Source organism: Dipteris shenzhenensis, chromosome 21 (genome assembly GCF_047967505.1).
Source record: "Dipteris shenzhenensis isolate YYH24624 ecotype China chromosome 21, Dip_SZ_1.0, whole genome shotgun sequence".
NCBI lineage: Eukaryota > Viridiplantae > Streptophyta > Polypodiopsida > Gleicheniales > Dipteridaceae > Dipteris > Dipteris shenzhenensis.
Genome location: NC_141616.1, coordinates 17,567,931 through 17,586,560, shown reverse-complemented (window position 1 = coordinate 17,586,560; position 18,630 = coordinate 17,567,931). Strand labels below are relative to the sequence as shown.

Genomic DNA, 18,630 nt, shown 5'->3' with positions numbered 1-18,630 from the left:
TAGTCCTATGTGACACCTAGGACACTTAGTCCTAGGGTTTACCTTCAAGTACTATGTACTTTTCATTTTATCTTTTCTAGTTGACGTGACGGTTCATACCTTTCGACTCGTGTACTTGCTCTTTTGCTCATCGCCTCTACAGGAATGCTTTTTAAACCGAAGACAATAAGAAGAGCCGGGTTCTTGTAAGCCAAAGGTGGTGAGAACACCTTCGACCAATGAAGGCTCTCAGCACGCAAGGAGTTTCTTGCAAGAGAATCCTTGCCATTCCGTTTAAGGAGTTTCTTGCAAGAGAATCCGTGCCATCCCATTTAAGCAATTTCTTGCAAGAGAATCCCTACCATTTAAGGTGGATATTCTTGCCAGGTGGGAAAGTATGTGCTTCCAATCCGAAAGCAGGCGTGCACGTGCCCGTGCACACACACACATGTACAGAGTATGAGCTAATGAATAGGTGCCCCATTCGGGGCACCACCATTGCAGCCTTGCAGCACCAGACATGGAGAATCTCACTAGAATCCCATCTAAGGTCACTCTCAATCTCGAATGCACATTCTTGATCCTTGACTGAGCTTGCTTGCTCTATTGACTCCAGGTCCCTTGGTAGAGTAGATTGGTAGTGGCAAAGGATAGATGTAGATCTCAAATATGTTTCATTGACACTAGGGACCACAATAGCTCAATCTCCACCATCTCTAAGCTGTCTCTTACTAATTATATATGTTTCATTGATTTCCTTTCCATAAGCATTGTATTAGACACCTCTAGGTCCCCTATAGGGGGCTATGAGCATGATGTATCTTAGATCTTGCTCTTGTATGTCATTTGAACTTTTGTAGAGGGGGCATTCTCTCTCTCTTTCACACACACGCAAACGCACACACACGCACATGCACCTAACCATAGCCATCTACTCACACAAGAGACTTCAGAGATATGATGAGATTGCAAGGCTTACTGAGTTCACGTATGAGCACACATGATGCTTAGCTCTCAAGCAAAGTTTCTTGCCTTTTGCAATGCATTTTGGAGTGATGAAAAATTACATTGCCATAAGTCGTGCCCTTTCATGTTTTTTGGAGAAGTAATGAAAGCTTTTAGGATTAACAAAATTTGGTACCATAATAGTCTCTTTTGGTTGGTTTTCTTTGTGGCTAGGAGAGGTCTTGACCCTCCTCCTATATTGGCTCCTTCAATCTCACTACCTCTTTTTCCCCCTTCTATGTGATGTTACCTTTATTCCTCATTGGCTTTTACACCAAAATTCCTTACGAACAAAAGTTCTAGCCATATAAAATTAGTGACAAAATTTGTCCCACGGAGTGGTAAAAAATGATCACAATCATAACAAAGATTTTGAAACTTCGAGGTAGCCTCCTCAGTACCATCAAGGCCAACTTGCACGAGTCCACCTTCTGACCAACCGATGCTAGTTGATCCCTTACAACCTTGACCTTCGTTAAGTGGTCATGTACCACTTGATTGGGATTATGCTGAAGAAACAAGATCCAGGATGTGTAATTCGTCTCATACAGAATGGCCCATGCCTCTACGGATTATGGATGCGAGGAAGCACAGAGTCCGCTGTAGTCCCTATGATCAATGCCAGGGCATGGGCATCTCTATCTTCCCAAGCTTTGAGTTTATGTCCATCTATAGGTATGAGTATCCCCCCCTTATTGTCCACCATATCCTTCGGCTTCGCCTCAGATCCCGTTGTTAGTTTCCACAACTTCCGAGCCACTAAATGACTCTGGATCTTCACCTTCCAGATAGGGTAATTTGTCCCGTCTAGTTTCCCAAACTCTCCAAAGTTAGGGATGGTGAAAGAAAGAAATCGAGGGGAGGAGGAAGGGAGAGAATGGGCCGAAGAGGCTTCTGAAATCGACATCTCTGTTGCTAAACCACATAGCAAAGTCGAACAAACTCAACCTTCCGTAGATCAGAACTCTGTATGCACCTAATTGAACTCGAGTCACCCTCCTCGCAAGGGCACTGTCCTCCAATCGTGGAAGTCAATTCCCAAGAGCTTATGAATCAGGGTCGTCCTTCAGCGAGGTCCTTGCCTTCAGGCTCCCATACTTGTAAGCCTCCTATTTGGGCTTTGATACAATGTTAGAAATCGACCAACAAAGGTTACGTACAACTGAAGACTGATAGAATAGCCCAGGAGCTCATACAGTGTGTGGGGAGTGGAATCACAAACTTCTTAAACTTATGTGCATCAAATGAGCATCAAATAGATGTGCAGACTCATCAATAGACAATTATCCAGCTAGATATAGAAGCTACCAAAAGAATATATATTTCCGTCCGAAGCTATGGACACAATACGAAAGAAAGATAGATCCAAAGTCCCACGAGAGCATGGTCCTTTGATCCTACCACAAGGTACTTATACTATTTACCGGATATCTCTTGACTCGCGCCCGATTATAACATCTTGCTGTCCGGAAGCCAGCCTAGGTGGTCAACATTTACTAACTCAGTCTACAACTCCTCTAGATCTCCTTCATCCTCTGGAAATGGGCCTAAGGAATCCTTAAGTGTTGTTCTTGTCTGCCCTGTGTTGATTACTTCAGGTGATGAATGAATGAGACCCAATGGCTCTTTATACAGTTGCTCCAAAAAATCGACCAGTCAGACTGCCTCATGCCGACCCAATCAAGCCGACCAAGCCCTGACCTAGTCTTCCCTATAAATGCCCCTGTAGGGCTGCCTTTGACCCACACTTCTAGGACAGATGCCCTCTATATATGTAGGGTCTAGCCCCCCTTTTGTGCAGCCCTATTCCAGACCTGATAGGCTACCTGTGACCAGCCCTATTATCCTTCCAAACAACCGACCAAGGTGCTGGCTCCCTTCACCATATGTGTCGCATTCTGTCGTGGGATACCATGCCATTATTCCACCATCTTCTTGCTATGTTCTAGTCCTGATGCAAGCCATGTGCCTGCCCTCATACATGTCCATTGCAAGATGCCTTTGATCTCTCTGACTCTTGCCCCCATGACAGCCATCTTGTTTCCCATGTGGCCATCCATCAGATCCTGGGTCGACCCTCCCCCTCCCTCCCCCCCGCCCCCCCATGCTCTCCTTATATGGGTGCTTATAAATGGGGAGGTGACCTTTCCAACATTACCATCCAATCTCTCTTTCTTTCTAAACATGAACCCATAATAAACCATGAACTCCCTCTCTAGTATCTTATTTATCAATATGCATTCTCTCTTAGTCACATTTGCATTGTAGGTGATTGAAATATTGATACAAACATAGAGAGCGAGTACCTAGCAAAATATTTGTGTAACATGCTTTTCTATTGCATTGGGAATGGTTAAAAAATGATGATTCCCATGTACAAGAAAATATATACACATTTATATCAATATGCCAAGAGCTTTTTAGTATATTTATAACATAAATAACAAGATATTTATGAAAATGTTTCTAAAGAAGTTAAAATTACAATAAATAAATATGAACTTGGGCTTACACATCTACTCTTATAAAAATAAATATCAGATTTAAGACTATATGCAAGATTTTACAAAATATAACCCCATAGATGTGCTTGAATGACCTTTTCTGATCAATTTGAGTGGTTAAATGACTAAATATGTGAAAGTTAGGTTACTTTTAAAAGTGTTGTCCAAGGTAAATTCACCACTGAAACTCAATTGGAGGACCTACTTCAAAGGGGTTTCTACCTTTGATGGCTTGCTTTTCGCTCGAACGCTTGGAAGATTTCACTCGAAAAATGGTCATCCCCCAGACTGACTAGTGGAAAAGGACTTTAGTACAAGAGCTACATATGCAATCACAGAATGAAGCAAAACATAATGGATGTTATTTTTATCTTCCAAGACTAAAAATAGATGAGCCCCCTTGCAACAAACTGGGAAGAATTGATTGAACAGATATAGAGGGCTGTTACCATAACAATTTGCAAATCTCCAATAAAGTATAAATCTATTGAGATATTTATAATTGATTAACAAAGGGAAGGGGAGAGTACAAAGCATCACGAGCCGACAATTACAAGGCAATGTGACACTAAGGAGAAGAATTTAAGGAGATCCCACCAGCCAAGAGTCCCTCCTCATACCAGAACACTCAATGAGTGCCTCATTAAATCCAAAGTTCTGGCAAATCTGAGAAATATTAGACAAGGCTCCAGGACAATGGGTTTGCAAAGCTACAACAGGGCGAAATAATAGATCACGTGCCTCCAGAAGTGAATAATAGTCTCTACTTGGTACCCCTCCGTTAAGTGACAACAGCTCATTTGAAGCTTTTGTAAGGTGCAAAAATACGTGAGAAAGTTCCTCTCTCGTACTATAGATATATTTCAGTGCACCCTCCACATTCTCCTGAAGCTCCCTCTTATGCTTATCCTCTGTACTCAGAGCCGATTCCGTTTCCAAGTTGCAACTTCTAAAACCTCCTGTAACAGGTTGTGCATCTGCAAAATGCACCATGAAACCAGGTTACTCTGTCATCAAGTTTTGCAAGCCTAGGTTAGAGAGGGCACAAAAGCTTGTTAATTATTAGGTCAAACATATATGCCACTTCAAAGTTTATTTCTTTGCATGTATTACTGATTCAAGTACACCTCATGACAAACCCACAGAATTGCAAGAAAGATTGGAGAAATACCAAATTTTGACATCAAAGAAACATCTGTTCAAGACTTGCTACAGATATATGCACTAATGTTCCCATGATAATTTTAACCACTGCTTTGTCGTGCAACAGGAACTGCATGCTCTGATATCTTTATTGATGTAACCCCTGCCCCATCAGTGGTTGGTCAATATTATATTCAAGTAGCCATATCCTACACAGATTACTACATCAGCTGAAGGGAGCTTCAGCAGCTTTGTCCTCATACTACCCGCCTGCCACAGTCAGTGAGCTCATACCACCTGCCTGCCACTGCGTGCAAACTTTTAGGGGTGGTGTAGTTACGCGCCTCGAACACGGCTTTATGATTTAGAGGCATACCATTTGCACTATATATGTTTTTTCAAAGAAGCAGGGGCAAGGGAAGATTAAAAAATTATGAATGCTAAAGAAAACATAAACATCAAAAGATATGACCTCTTATAGCATAAAAACTTAAAAAACACCATGGACAATATAATGACATCAAATAATAAACATTATCGTCTTCAGATGACAGGAGTTACAAGAAACTTCACAGTGTAAGAGCATAGAGTTAGTCAATTTTTATTCCTTCTAACTTTTAAGATGACATGCCCTCTAGCAACAAATAAGGGGCATGATTGCTATTCAAACATCAGATAGGAGAGAGCAGGGTGGGGGCAAGGGCACGGATGCAAGAAGGGGCGGTAGAAAAAAAGAGGGGGGGGGGGTCACGAACAGCTGTAATGGTTAGGTGTGAACAGGATGCTATGCATGGGTGCCTGCGCACGTATGGATGTCCCTTTTATTTCAAATAAAAATGTCATACGTTTGGCAGCACTACAAAACATATTGAAATGGCTCACCACCTTTTGGCTGTGACTATGCCTGGTGTAATATATCAAATTCTTCCAGACACTCAAACATGAACGGACAAGTTCAAAGAAGCAACAACCCTCCCCACAAGATTGATGACAACGTGGAGAATATAAAGGCACAGATGGGATACAGACATTTTTTGCCGAAAAAACAGTGCTAATTATATTACTTCGAGAACAAGATACAAAAGGTCAGCTTGTAGCTGACGCGCTGCGTTCACAAATCGGACACAGCCCTAAAAGGTAACAGAATAAATCATACTCTCACGGAGGGATAAGACGAGTGTGAATGAACAGCCATCGGGGTGGTGAGTAGTGCCACCGAAGGCCCTGCGAAGTCTGCTCGAAGAAGAGGCCCTGTGTGTCCCAAGCCCGGAGGAAGCGTCTCCGCTTCTCCTGACCGGCCCGGGAATCTCCCTGAATCTGGTCCCACTGGCCTCAGAGGGTATGAATAATCTCGCTCCAAATCTCCGTCATGATCTGGGCAGTCGATAAGGAGGTGCCACCGAGGATCTGCGCGCAGCGCGAGGTCCAGATGTGCCACCCTGCAATGCTGCTAATAATCTCCCAGACTGGCTGTCTCTCCCGAACTCCTGTATCAACCTCTGCTAGGTGCTGCGGGATACCCTCGAGCGGCCCCCACGTCCCCTGTGTGATAAGGAAAGTGGGGTCCTGCTGGCATGCCTCGAATAAGTGTTGAAGACCAGGTGTGGTGCTGCACCAACAGAATGCGCCCCAAGTGATCAATCCTAGCTCTGGTGCTGCGCGAGTAAGAATCCCGAAAGTCCACCTCCACACTTCCTGGGCGCGAGTGCAGCTCCACACGCAGTGTTTTGGTGACTCCTCATCCTCATGGCAAATCTGGCAGCATCCGTCCTGGCCTATTTGCCGCAACCAGCTCCCCACTGGAAGACCTTTGTGGGCAAGAAGCCACAAGAAGTATGAGATCTTCCGTGGCCGCCAGCTCTCCCACAAGGCCTTCCAGAATGCCTGCAAAAAGAACCTGGAAATACCCTGTGCATACCAGCTGGGCCGCTGGGTGGGGGGGCGGTTCTGCATCCTCCCAAGAACTCGCCTGCCCAGAGTCGTGCTGTAGGCGAAGAAGGAAGTCGGCCCCTGTCCTGTCACAATCTCTGGCCACCACCACTCTCCTGGGTCCCAATCAAGCTTTGACAAGGCCCGCCCCTCCCAGAGCCAGAGACGCCAAAGCTGCATCTGGTCCTGCTCGATGCTAGGATCGGTACGCCAGACCTTCCCCAAAAGGCCTACGACCCGAACCCTCTGCCAAGGGAGTAGGGGGTCGATGAGCGCATCCTCTCTCCTGAGTCGTCCATCCCCAAAAACCGCGAAGGAGATAGAGGAGTCATCCATACGTCCTGCGATCACCAGTGGGATGCCACGGGGGGTGAACTGTCCCAGCCAGCGGGCGTCACCAGGCATGAGGACCTGAGGCTCAGGTGGAACCAACCAATCAGCTGGGATCGCGCCGTCGATCTCCGTGCGTCTCGCCTGGGCTCCACGTGCACCTCCAGCTGCGTCTGCAAGATCAGCCGTCTCCAGATGTCTGTACGTATCCCTCCAAACTCGAAGGGACCGGGCTGGCCCCCTCATCCAGCCATCCCACCTGATATGTGATCTCTCCCCCAACTGAAGGCCCTCGGCATCTCTGACCTCACCGTTCCAGATAAGCGGCTGGCGATCGATCTCCTCCTGACAGCTAGGAGGGGACTGAATGAGACTGAGGCGGAGCCGCCTCCAAACCATGAGGAGGCTACGAACGAGTGGGGAACGGGGCTGAGTGAGCGGGGCGGAAGTGAAGATCCACCTAAGGGACGGTAGCCACTCTCCACCTCGGCGCGGGACACAAGAACCGACTCCCTGCTGAAATAACATCTTCCACGTCTGCCCCCCCGGGGTCAAACCGCGGATGACAAGCTTGCCTAACAAGGCCTGACTCTGAAGCTCTGGATCGATGACCCCCAGGCCACCCTCAGCCTGCGGAAGAATGACTGTCTGCCAAGCAACCCTGGCTCTGGTATCTCTGAGACCATCCTCCCCGGACCAAAGGAAGTTCCGAACCAGCCTCCTGAGCTGTGCCACGCTGGATCTCGAGAAACACCAGCAGGAAGCCACATACCAAGCCGTGGCTAGGAGGACCTGGTTAACTACCAGGGCACGACCTGCAAGGGAAAGCTTAGCAGTGCTCCAGAAAGCCAGCTTCCGTCGGATGGAGTCTAGCACCGGGAGAAACTGCTGAGCTGGCGTGATGTCTAGGCCAACCTGAAAACCAAGGTATCTAGCTGTCTGTCCCCGTGGAATCCATCTGAAACCCAAAAACCTCCCCCACTGAGAACACGCCCCGGGGTCTGTGAGAAAACCAACTGATTTGTTCCAGTTGATTTTCGCACCAGCGGCCGAGCAGAAGACCTCCAGGGCCATCCGCACCCTCTCTAGCATCCTCTCATCGTCCTGGACATACAGGGCTGTATCATCTGCGTACTCCGAGTCCAAAAGCTCCGTGTCCTCCCGGAGTGGAAGGCGAACACCCCTGATCCCTGTAGACCTCGCCCGAAGGTAGTAAGTCATAGCCTCGGCGAAGAAGAGAAACAGGTAAGGAGCAAGGGGGCAGCCTTGACGCACTGATCTCTCCAAGCTAAAGCGCTCACCCATCCTGCCTCCAATGATGACCCTGCTAGAAGCTGTCCTGTACAAAGCTGAGATACCCTGAATCCAACCTGCTGGGAAACCTAGCCGCTCCAGAGTCCCCTCCAAAAAGGACCAGTCCACTCGATCGTAGGCCTTCTCAAAGTCGAGAAGTAGAATGGCAAGGTGTGATCCGCTGTGCTGAGCCCACTCCGCCGCCTCTGAAAAGGTGAAGACATTATCCAGGATACTGCGATCCTGGACAAAGCCTGTCTGAGTGTCATGGATGAGGTCTGGGAGTAGAGGCCGAACTCTGGCGCTGATCATCTTGGCGAGGATTTTGTAGGCAGTGGTAAGGAGAGTGATCGGGCGCCACTGACGGATCTCCTGTCTATCTCCTCCCTTTGGGATGAGGCAAATCAGTCCCGAGGAAAGGCTCTCTGGCATTTGACCGCTGCTGAAAATCCTCTGCAGAGCTGCAAGGAGGGGCCAGAAGGAGGTGAAGAATGCCCGGGATAGCCCATCCTCACCTGGGCATTTCTGTCCGTCGATGGCCATCAAGGCCTCCAACATCTCGTCCATGGTGAACGGTGCCAACAACGTCGCCTGCATGCTAGGCTGGACCAGGGATGGAGTGTGCCTCCACACCTCCTCACGGTCACGTCGAGTACGAGGGGCAAGCGGCTCCTGCTGGAAGAGGGTCCTGTAGAAGTCAGTGGCCAACCCCAAGACCTCCCCCGGATCCGTAACGATGTGACCATCCGCTGTCCTGAGACTCCGAAGCTGATCACCTGCAGCTCTCTGGCCATGCGTCCTGAAGAACTCCCTGCACATCCGGTCACCCTTCCGGGCCCAAAAGGAGAGAGAGGCGTGATAGGAAAACTCTGAGCGACGTTGGAGCGTCTCCTCCAGAAGGGATCTGGCTCGAAGGGCCTAGATCCGAAGCTCCTCCGAGCCCGGGGAAGCCTGCTGGAGTCGCTGAATGGAGGCGAGGTCCCTTCGAAGAGCTCTCTCTCTGCCCCACCAATCCTGTCGAACCTGTAGAGCTGCGAGCTGGTAGATTTGGCTGGACTCCTGCAAAGCCTGCGCCACCGAGCCAACCAGATCCACGCACTCGCCCCGGTCTCTGTCCCAAAGACTGCAAATACTGCTGCGCACATCCTCCCTCGAGAAAATGGAGTCAGGAATCCGGCATGAGCGGGGGGGAAGGGACTGAGCTGCCGAATCTAATGATAAGAACACACGCGCATGGTCGGACAGTGTCGTCCCTGGAACTATACCCGCCTGACCGCCTCTGCCGATGGCCCAATCACTAACATAAAATCTATCCAGCCTCTCCAGGAGTCTGCCTCCTTCCCTGCGGAAGCCCCACGAAAAGTCCAAGCTCCCGTGCCAGCGTCGGAAGGACGGGTCTCGCCAACTGTCCCTTCCTCCTGTCGCAAAGATAAAAGAGTCCCAAGCTGACTGCTCTGCCTGAGACATACCTGTAAACTCCGGTCCTCTGCCCTGCTGGTCCTCCAAGGTCTCCAGATTGTTGAAGTCACCTCCAACAATCCAGGAATCCATGTCTGGGAGAATCCCTGTAAGTGTCCTCCAGAAGGTGGCTCTACAACGGAGATCTGTGGGAGCATAAATGTTGAGGACTCCAACTCTGGATCCCTCCAGTTCCAGGCCTACCCAAAGGGCACGGCCTGGTATCAGCGTGCCATGACCGAAAACTCCCTGGGCTAGCTGCTCGCCCACGGAGATACAAACACCACCACTCCTCCCCAGTGCGCCGATCGAGGGCTCCCAATAAGTGTGAGAACGTCCAGGGAGAATCTTCCCGCATCTGCGGGAGTGAGCCGCAGAAAGCTTGTGCTCCTGGAGCAGAAGTACATCCAAACGACCTATCACTGATGGCTGAAGTTCCTGTCTCAAAATGAGCTTCCTAGGACCACGGGTTCCAGAAGAGTGAAACCCGTTCACATTCCAGGAAACGAGATGTAGGCTCATGGTGAGGACTGGGAGGCTGCGAACAGCTGTCTGCTCGCGGTCGAAGTCGAAGAAGAAGCTGACATCTCGGAGTGGAGGCGCTGACGCTTATGGGAAGGTTTGGAGGGGGAGGCGGGGTCATCCTGCCCGTCCTTCAACACCTTCAGCAAAGGCGAGAGGCCTTTGGTACCATGAACGAAAGCTTTCTCGAGCCAGCTCGAGATCTCTGAGGTGGTCATGCCGTAGAAAGCACGAAGTTTCTGAGGGGTCCAGGCTCTGACATCTTGGGGGAGGGGCCAAGACAGGGGAGGCCTGAGGATCACAATCAGTCTGAAGCGTTTGGCGGCGCAACGCCACCGAAGGCGCACGTCACCCTCGGACCACTGAGTCTCGAGAAGCTGCCCACCGGACGGGCCTATCCAGGAGCAAACCTGAGCAAGTGTCTGCTCCCTGAGAGCCTCCCATACCGAGTCGTCTGTCCAGGTCTCGGTGCCGTCGCTAAGGAACGTGAAAGCAAAGCTAGGGCCATCCCTGGGGGCCAAGGCGGTTATCTTCCCATCCGCCCCTTTGCGGAGCAGGAAGATACTGATGTCGAGGCAAGCAGGGAAAGTCCCGAGGTCGGCCACATCTAAGTAGTCCCAGGGGCCAGATCTGTAAAAGTCGCGGGGAGCTCTCTCTCCTGAAGCTGAGGCCCGTCGGAGTCTGCTACTGAGGGGCTAGCGGACAGAGAAGCCAACTCCGGTGAAGGTGTAGACTCAGGGTGTCCTGCCAGCGGAGGGGGAGGGGGAGGAGGCTGGGGAATAGGCAACACAGACTCCTCAGGGGCGACTAGTGGAGGAGGAGGAGGAGGGGGAGCGGGGGCTGCCCTCGGCTGAGGAACCGTCGGTGCAACTAGCTCTGCGGGAGAGCTGAAAGAGGCGGGGGGGGGGGAGATATGGGGATGTATCTGGAACTGGGACTGAGAAGGAGGGGGAGAAGACTGAGGAGGACGAGGAGGGGACTGAAGCTGCGGGTCGGGAGAAATGGGGTGCAGATGGGGGATGGCCTGGGGCTGAATGGGAAGAGGCTGGAGGAGAGGGGGACCTGAGTCTGTGGAGGGCAGGCTACCGTTGAAGAAGATGCTCTCCCAGGTCCCTGGGGCGGCTGCCTGTCAGGTCTCTGAGGTGCAGCTGCAGGTTGGGTAACCTCAGCCTCTTTGCCTTTATCAAAAATCTTCTTGTTCTTTCCCCTTTTCCTTCTAACCTCAGTCCAGCCGCCAGCTAACTCTGGTCCGGGCTCCGGCTGCCTCTGCTCCTCTTGGCGTGGCTACTCGGAGGGGGGGGGAGGGGGCGGAGAGGGGGGGAGCGGGGGGGGTCGAGAAGAGCTGGCGAAGCGTGGACAAACAGCCGCCAGGTGCCCGAAGCCGTGACACCTCAAACACTGCCCTGGCTGTCCGGTGACTACCATGCTCTGGGTGATGCTGCCGGCATCTGTCACGATCTCGATCACTGTCGGGAGAGTCGCAGGATCCGCCACAGCCACACGGACTCGGGGGGCTCCTGCCGTAGTCACCGCATCGGCGAAAGTATCGTGCATAACCCAGCCAAAGTGGGAGCCCAGGTCCCTGACAATCGGCCGTAGCTCAGCAGCAAGACCTGGAAAAACTAGCCTCACTGGATGACGAGGTATACGGAACTGAGCATCAAAATCCGCTGCGCTAAATCCGCGGTACCACGGGACTATCATGACAATCTTTCCATCCACAGTCGTGGGGGAGCCAGCAATCAGGTTGCTCGCCGCTTTCGCATTGGAGAGTTTGAGCCAGAAGATGCCCCTTCCCATAAGGACCACCTCCTCAATATGGCCGTCCTCTAGCATGAGGGTGGACTGGAGCCAGTCCCTGATGGCTGATCTGGAGGGGGAATGTCTAATGACTCTGCCATAAACAGAGGTAAGGGCAAAGTCATTGGCAACCTCCTGAACCGGAGATGATTGTTGCTCTGTCAGGATGACGCGGTAGGCATCTGGAGAGGGAGGGTCCGTCTGGGCCTCCGGTTCCGGGCAAGGGGCCGCCATACCGCCAAGACAAACTGCGAGGCTTCCGATGAGGAAAAGGCTGCCACCCAAAAAAGGGGGGGGTTAGATGCGGGAGGGTGGAGCCTGGGTGTGGCGGGAAGGATGGAGGGCGGGGGGCGGAGGAAGCGGGATGGGGGGGTAGGAAGCGGAGATGGCGCGGGGTGGAGGAGTGGGGGCGGGGATCGGGGGCGGTGGAGAGGAGGCGGGAACGGAAGCGGGGGCGGGGGAGAGGCGGAGTGGGGCGAGAGGCGGACGGGGGGCGAAAAAAAAAAAAAAACGGGAGGGGGGGGGGGCGGGGGGCGGAGAGCGGGAAGGGGAGACGGGGGTGAAATGGAGGGGGGGGCGGTGAGGCGAAAGGGGGCGAGGGCGAGGGGTGGATGGGCGGAGCGGGAGGCGGGGGGGGTGTGAGTGGAGCGGAAGCGGGGAGGGGTGGAGCGGAGGGGCAAGGGGGAGAGACAGAGCGGGGGGGGGTGTGCGTGGCGAGGGGGGGTGGAGCGAGGCGGGAGGGTGAGGCGAAAGGGGGCGAGGGCGGGGGACGAGGGGTGGGTGGGCGGAGGGGAGGCGGGGGGGGTGTGAGTGGAGCGGAAGCGGGGAGGGGTGGAGCGGAGGGGCAAGGGGGAGAGACGGAGCGGGGGGGGGGGGTGAGCGTGGCGAGGGTGAGCGGAGGTGCGAGGGGGGGTGAGGCGGAGGTGAGCGGGGATGGCGAGGGAGGGGGAGGTAGAGGTACGGAGGGGGAGGGGGAAGCTCGCAGGAGCTTACGGGTTCTGGGATACAGACATTAACGGCCCTTCAAATGGCAATCCAACTTTTCTTTCGACATATGTACCCATGTGTGTGCATGCACACGCCTGTACATACATGAACGCACACTGTGCACATGCGTACGGGGGGTGCATGCCGGACCCTGTGTGTGTGCGCATACATACAAGCCCTTGCATAAGCAATGAGCATGTGGGCAAAAGTGCCTTGGTGTGGGCGTGTCTAGCCATTATGTTTCCAAACAAAACCAACACTTCCATGGGACATATTGAGCTATCACACATCTGCAAACCCAGCAAATGTCTTCATTAGTATATGTCCACGAATTCTTTACAAATGAAGGTAAGAAAGAAATGCACAAAGACATGGCTGTAGAGAAGGACATTTGTTTTGGGATGCGGCCTGGGTGAGGGGGGGGGGGGGGTGATTTCAAAAGGTTCTGAGCTTACCAAAATTCATTTTCTTGCACATTTCCACAGAAATACAACTTGTGTTACCGGAACAATGAAGGGCACTCAAGAAAATTTGGATTTACATTTCAAGAGTCACGTGACATGCAGAGGAGGTTTCTTACAGAAAGTGAGGGGTAGTCAGACTGTAGAACATAAGCATGGATTCAGTCAAACAATAGTGATATCTATGATACTCGTTCTGCACTTAATAGATTTATACCCAAGCGAAAAAGCAGCAGTCATCCAGAGCATCCTCATTTCTAAATTAAAATAGTAAAGAAAGGTTAAAAGGTAGTCACCTGCAGTTAGTGAGGACTGTGGGAGCCAAGCTAGATGATCCAATGCACCATATGTTGGAGAAACTTCCCTGTAAGACAAAACCTTCAGCAACTTCTACAGTGCAAGGAAATCCAGATACTCAAATCCACTATGCCTCATGACCATCTATCCCAGTTTGTTGCCCTCTAAAAGCATTATTCAGTCTCTTACACCATAAAAATGCTAGATTACAAATGTTTCACATAATGTTTACTAATCTATTGTTAGCCTCCAAGCTTCAACATTAAGACAACTCTTCATGGAAGTAAAGCACCCAAGTAGGAATAGACAATATAAACACAAGGCAGAAAGTGATGACCTCTCACGGCGGGCGAAAAATGAAAACATTCTACAAACTATGAAATTTCTCTTCTAGTGGGTGTGCTCAGGATTGACCAACTACTATTTTTAAAAAGAGTCGTCTGATAGAGAATCAATCCAGAAATCCATTTGCCACAGAGGTATCTCAACACAATATAAGGATCATGACTTACCGCTGATTGTTTATTATTAAATTCAAGTAGGTCTCCTCTGAATTCCCTGGCGGAGCTTCACCTGTAGTCACCTTCTTGAGCTTCCCTTCCTCTATTGAGAAGCAAAAGCACCAGACTTCATCAGTCATGATGACAAGTAAAAAGAAACAAACAAGAAATTCAGAAAAAGATTGTTATTTGCAGAGATTTAGAAATAGTGCCCATCGAATAACTCCCCCCCAAAAAAAAAATCCTTTTTGTTTAAATGAGATGACAAGCCTGAACACTTTCATGCTAAAGTTCTGATACCCATCCCCATCCATAGGGTCTCCATACCCATTGATCTGGAGAGCCCAGATCAATCTCTAGACTCCAGTTGCCATCCTAGAAATCATTACCCTACTGGCTGAAATTGTCAGATTTGCTGTTTGGAACGGCAAACGAATTTCAGTAATTGACCCAAATTTGAGAGTTTCTGCTTGTAGCTTCACATTTTGGAGCAAATGCAGCCAAAATTGCTGCAATTTACTAATCATATTAGCAAATCGTTGACTTAATTTGGAACAGCACCTTTGTCAGCTTCTGTGTTAAGCGCTCCTCTTTTCAGGCAGCCAGCAGACCGTGAAAGGACATCTCTGTGCATGGGGCCTCAATAATAATAGGCCTCCCTTCAGCTGGTTAGACATGAAAGTATAACCTCCCATGAGATCCTGAAATTATCTTGAGATGATCAGGATAAGCAGGATGATCATTACAATCAGGAAGCACCAGCAGAGATGTAGATTAAGACAAATAATCAGGACATCAAGACAAATAATCTTAAAAGGTGTATGGACATCAAGACAAAAGGTGTATGCTGTTACGTACACATTCGATAAGCGAGCAGTATAAATCAGCTGGCTTTACAAGCTATAATTATTTTTGTATATGTATGATACATGAATTTATAGCATTAATTGTAGATTGTACTGTACAACATACTTTTTAGAAGTAAAACTATAATCTTCTCTCTCCACTAAATGGACGAGGAAATCCATGATTTTAAAAGGTGAAGAGAAAGATGTGAATATTGCTTGTAGCTTTAGTCTGCAGGGAATATGACTCCAAGAAGACATGTATTTGGTCGCCTGATATTGTAATAATCCAAGAAGACGCTTTTGGAATTAAAGGCAATCTAGGATGGCCTTGGTTGCATGAACATCATTGTTTGTGATATTCATGTATAACATTAAATCTCTCCACTAGAACTGATATTCATGTGTAACATCGAGTCTTTCCACACGTTTTTGTGGAGATGGAGATGTCAATTGATACACTGAGATAGGTAGATTCTTTTAATGTCATGATGATGAGAAGTTGTTTGTTGTTGACTAATTCAGGTAAATTTGTGGAAGTATGATCTTGGGTTCTATTTTGCTAATTGATCATGGTGATCGTGTATTGCTTTTCAACATCATTGAAAGATTCAGCAAAATTATTTCTCGTTTCGTTTAAAATTCCAAGCTAGAAAGTTTAAGTGGAGTAAACTGGAATTGTGATGTGCCTGTTAATCGCTTGCAAGATTTTAGATCCATTTTCCCACATATCGGTCACATGTTGAAACCCTTGTGAAGCCTCAATAGCACGTATAGCTCATGGAGATAGATAGTAACTGTGTGTTATAGTGGTTATGGGACACTATAGCATGTAGTTATGCCACTTGTGTCTATGCTCAAGTTGAGTCTATCGTTAGAGTTGAAGGAAAGAGGGAGAGAGCAAGAGAGTGCTGAAAGTAAGTTGCAATAGATGAAGCGAGTAATATAAAAGTAGGGGAAAGGTTTTGTCTAAGTGACAAAACCTTATCCTTCACTAACCGTAGTTAGTGAACTAACTGGGGTTAGGAAAAAAACCTCTACAGAGGGAAAAGTGCCCCTAACCTACTTATTACATTGCATTGGTTACTGCTAGAATATAATAATAATTCTAACACCCCCCTGCAGTGCCAATGTCATGTACAAGGAAATGATCAATCACCAAAAGGAGATAAGTTCAGGGCACTGCGAAATGCCTCAAACTTTTCACGTGGAAGTGCTTTGGTGAAGATGTCTGTAACATTGTCATGTGTTGACACATAGATCATACTGATCTCTCTTGCATGCAACTTCTCTCTAACATAGTGATAGTGAACCTCAATGTGCTTCGTGCGAGCATGAAACACAGGATTCTTTGCCACTGCTATAGCACTATGACTATCAATGAGAATTGGAGAAGGACCCTCCAATGAAAGACGAAGATCAGCAAACAAACGACGCAGCCAAACACATTCAACTGTCGCTATGAAAGCTGCCCTGTACTCAGCTTCACATGAGGAGGTAGCCACTGTAGATTGTTTCTTGCTCAACCAAGAAATGCAAGCATGTCCTAGAAAGAAACAATTCCCACTGGTGGACTGCCTAGTATCATAGTCTCCAGCCCAATTTGAGTCACTGTAAGCATGCATCTCCAAGTCACCCCCCCTGGGAAACATCAAGTCAAAAGACTTTGTACCTTGTAAGTAACGGAAGATGCATTTTACAGCCTGCCAATGCATAATCTTTGGGCTGTGCATATACCTGCTCACCTGAGAAACTGAAAACTGAATTGATATCAGGTCGTGTATTGCAGAGATAAATGAGGCATCCAACAGCCTCGCTATAGAGTGTGACATCAATTGATTCACCTGCATCATGCATTGTAAGCTTCAGCTCCGGCTCCATGGGAGTGGACATAGGCTTGCAATCATGCATGTTGAATATGTCCAAGAGCTTTTGAACATACTTGGACTGAGACATAACAATGCCACGTTTCTCTTGAACAAACTGAATCCCCAAAAAGAAATGTAACAAGCCCAAGTTTGACATATCAAATGTAGCTTTTAATTGGACTTTGAAATCTGCAATTACTTCCTCATTTGATCCGGTGAGCAGCATGTCATCTACATAAAGAATGATGACCAAAATATCCCGCCATCCTTCTTGATGTAGAGGGTGCTCTCAGTTGGACTATTGTGCAGCCCCTTGCTGGTTAGAAAGGCATCAATTCTTGCATACCATGCACGTGGGGCTTGTTTCAGCCCATACAAAGCCTTATTCAGTTTGCATACTTGATGTGCATTTCCTGAAATTTCAAAGCCCGGAGGTCGCTTGACATAAATCTCTTCCAACAAGTCTCCATTAAGGAAAGCTGTTCTAATGTCCAACTAATGAACATTCCATTCAAAATTTGCAGCCATTGCTATAACTAACATGATGGTGGTCATCCTGGATGTAGAAGCAAAAGTCTCCTCATAATCTATGCCCTTTTTCTGAGCATATCCTTTTGCAACCAGCCTTGCCTTGTACCGATCAATGGACCCATCTAGCTTTCTTTTAAGTTTGAAAACCCAACGTGTACCTATGGCATTCTTGCCTGGTGGCAAATCCACGACATCCCAAGTCTGATTTTTATGAATGGACTGCAATTCAACGTGCATGGCATTCATCCAATGCACATTATCCTTTGCTTCTTCAAATGTCTCAGGCTCCTCCTCATCAAAAAGAGTACCTGCATAAGCTGATTCAATTGAAAGAGCCCCCCCTGTGTTCCTTACCGCACTACGAGTCCTGCCAGGCAATGGAGCCTCAAGCTTACTCTCCCTGAGAGTCTGAAGCAACCAATTCGGGACTGTTTTGGCTGCGTGTATCTCTTAAATTTCTTGCCTGACAACTTCATCCACACCCTGAGGTTGTACTACATCAGCTGGGGGCTGAATCTGTATATGTGGATATGGCGGAGGGTGCTGCAAATTTTGAGTTTCAGCGGGGGAACCAAATGCTATAGGAAGCATCCCCTCAAACACATCATCTGAAGAGTCTGGAATCTGAAATTCAGCATGTGTATGTGCAGAATTTTCAGAGAATATAACATCTCTACTAACAAAAATCTTGCGTGTAGCACGATTGTAAAGACGATAGCCTTTCAGAGAATATAACATCTCTACTAACAAAAATCTTGCATGTAGCACGATTGTAAAGACGATAGCCTTTGCTTTGTGAACTATATCCCACAAAAATGCATTTGAGTGCCTTGTCTGACAACTTGTGTCTAACCTCCATAGGCACGTGGGCATATGCAACACAACCAAAAACTCTGAAATGGTCTATTGAAGGCTTTCTCCCATGCCATGCCTCATAGGGAGTGATTGTCTTCAAAGCCTTTGTAGGAACCCGATTTAAATTATAGTTGGCACACATGAGGCCTTCTAGCCAAAACCTGTAAGGCAACTTCTTACTTGTGGGCATGCATCTATCAATTTCCATGGCAGTGCGATTCTTCCGCTCAGCTTTGCCACTCTGTTGAGGTGTAAGCCTCCCTGTGAGTTGATGCATGATGCCTTTTTCTTTAAAAAATGTCTCAAATTCATGAGACATATAC

General features: G+C 48.6%; 1 protein-coding gene across 1 annotated transcript in view; it reads right to left on the bottom strand.

The window, feature by feature from the left end:
- Positions 1-3,962: 3,962 nt before the first annotated feature.
- The window catches only part of LOC147888569 (uncharacterized), a 31,402-nt gene continuing 16,734 nt past the window's right edge, over positions 3,963-18,630 (bottom strand). The window contains exons 3-5 of the mRNA XM_087392851.1: positions 14,221-14,311; positions 13,708-13,775; positions 3,963-4,465 (exon numbers count right to left, since the gene is read on the bottom strand). Coding sequence (XP_087248977.1) covers positions 4,071-4,465; positions 13,708-13,775; positions 14,221-14,311 — 554 coding nt within the window. The 3' untranslated portion in view covers positions 3,963-4,070. The remainder of the gene's footprint in view (positions 4,466-13,707; positions 13,776-14,220; positions 14,312-18,630) is intronic.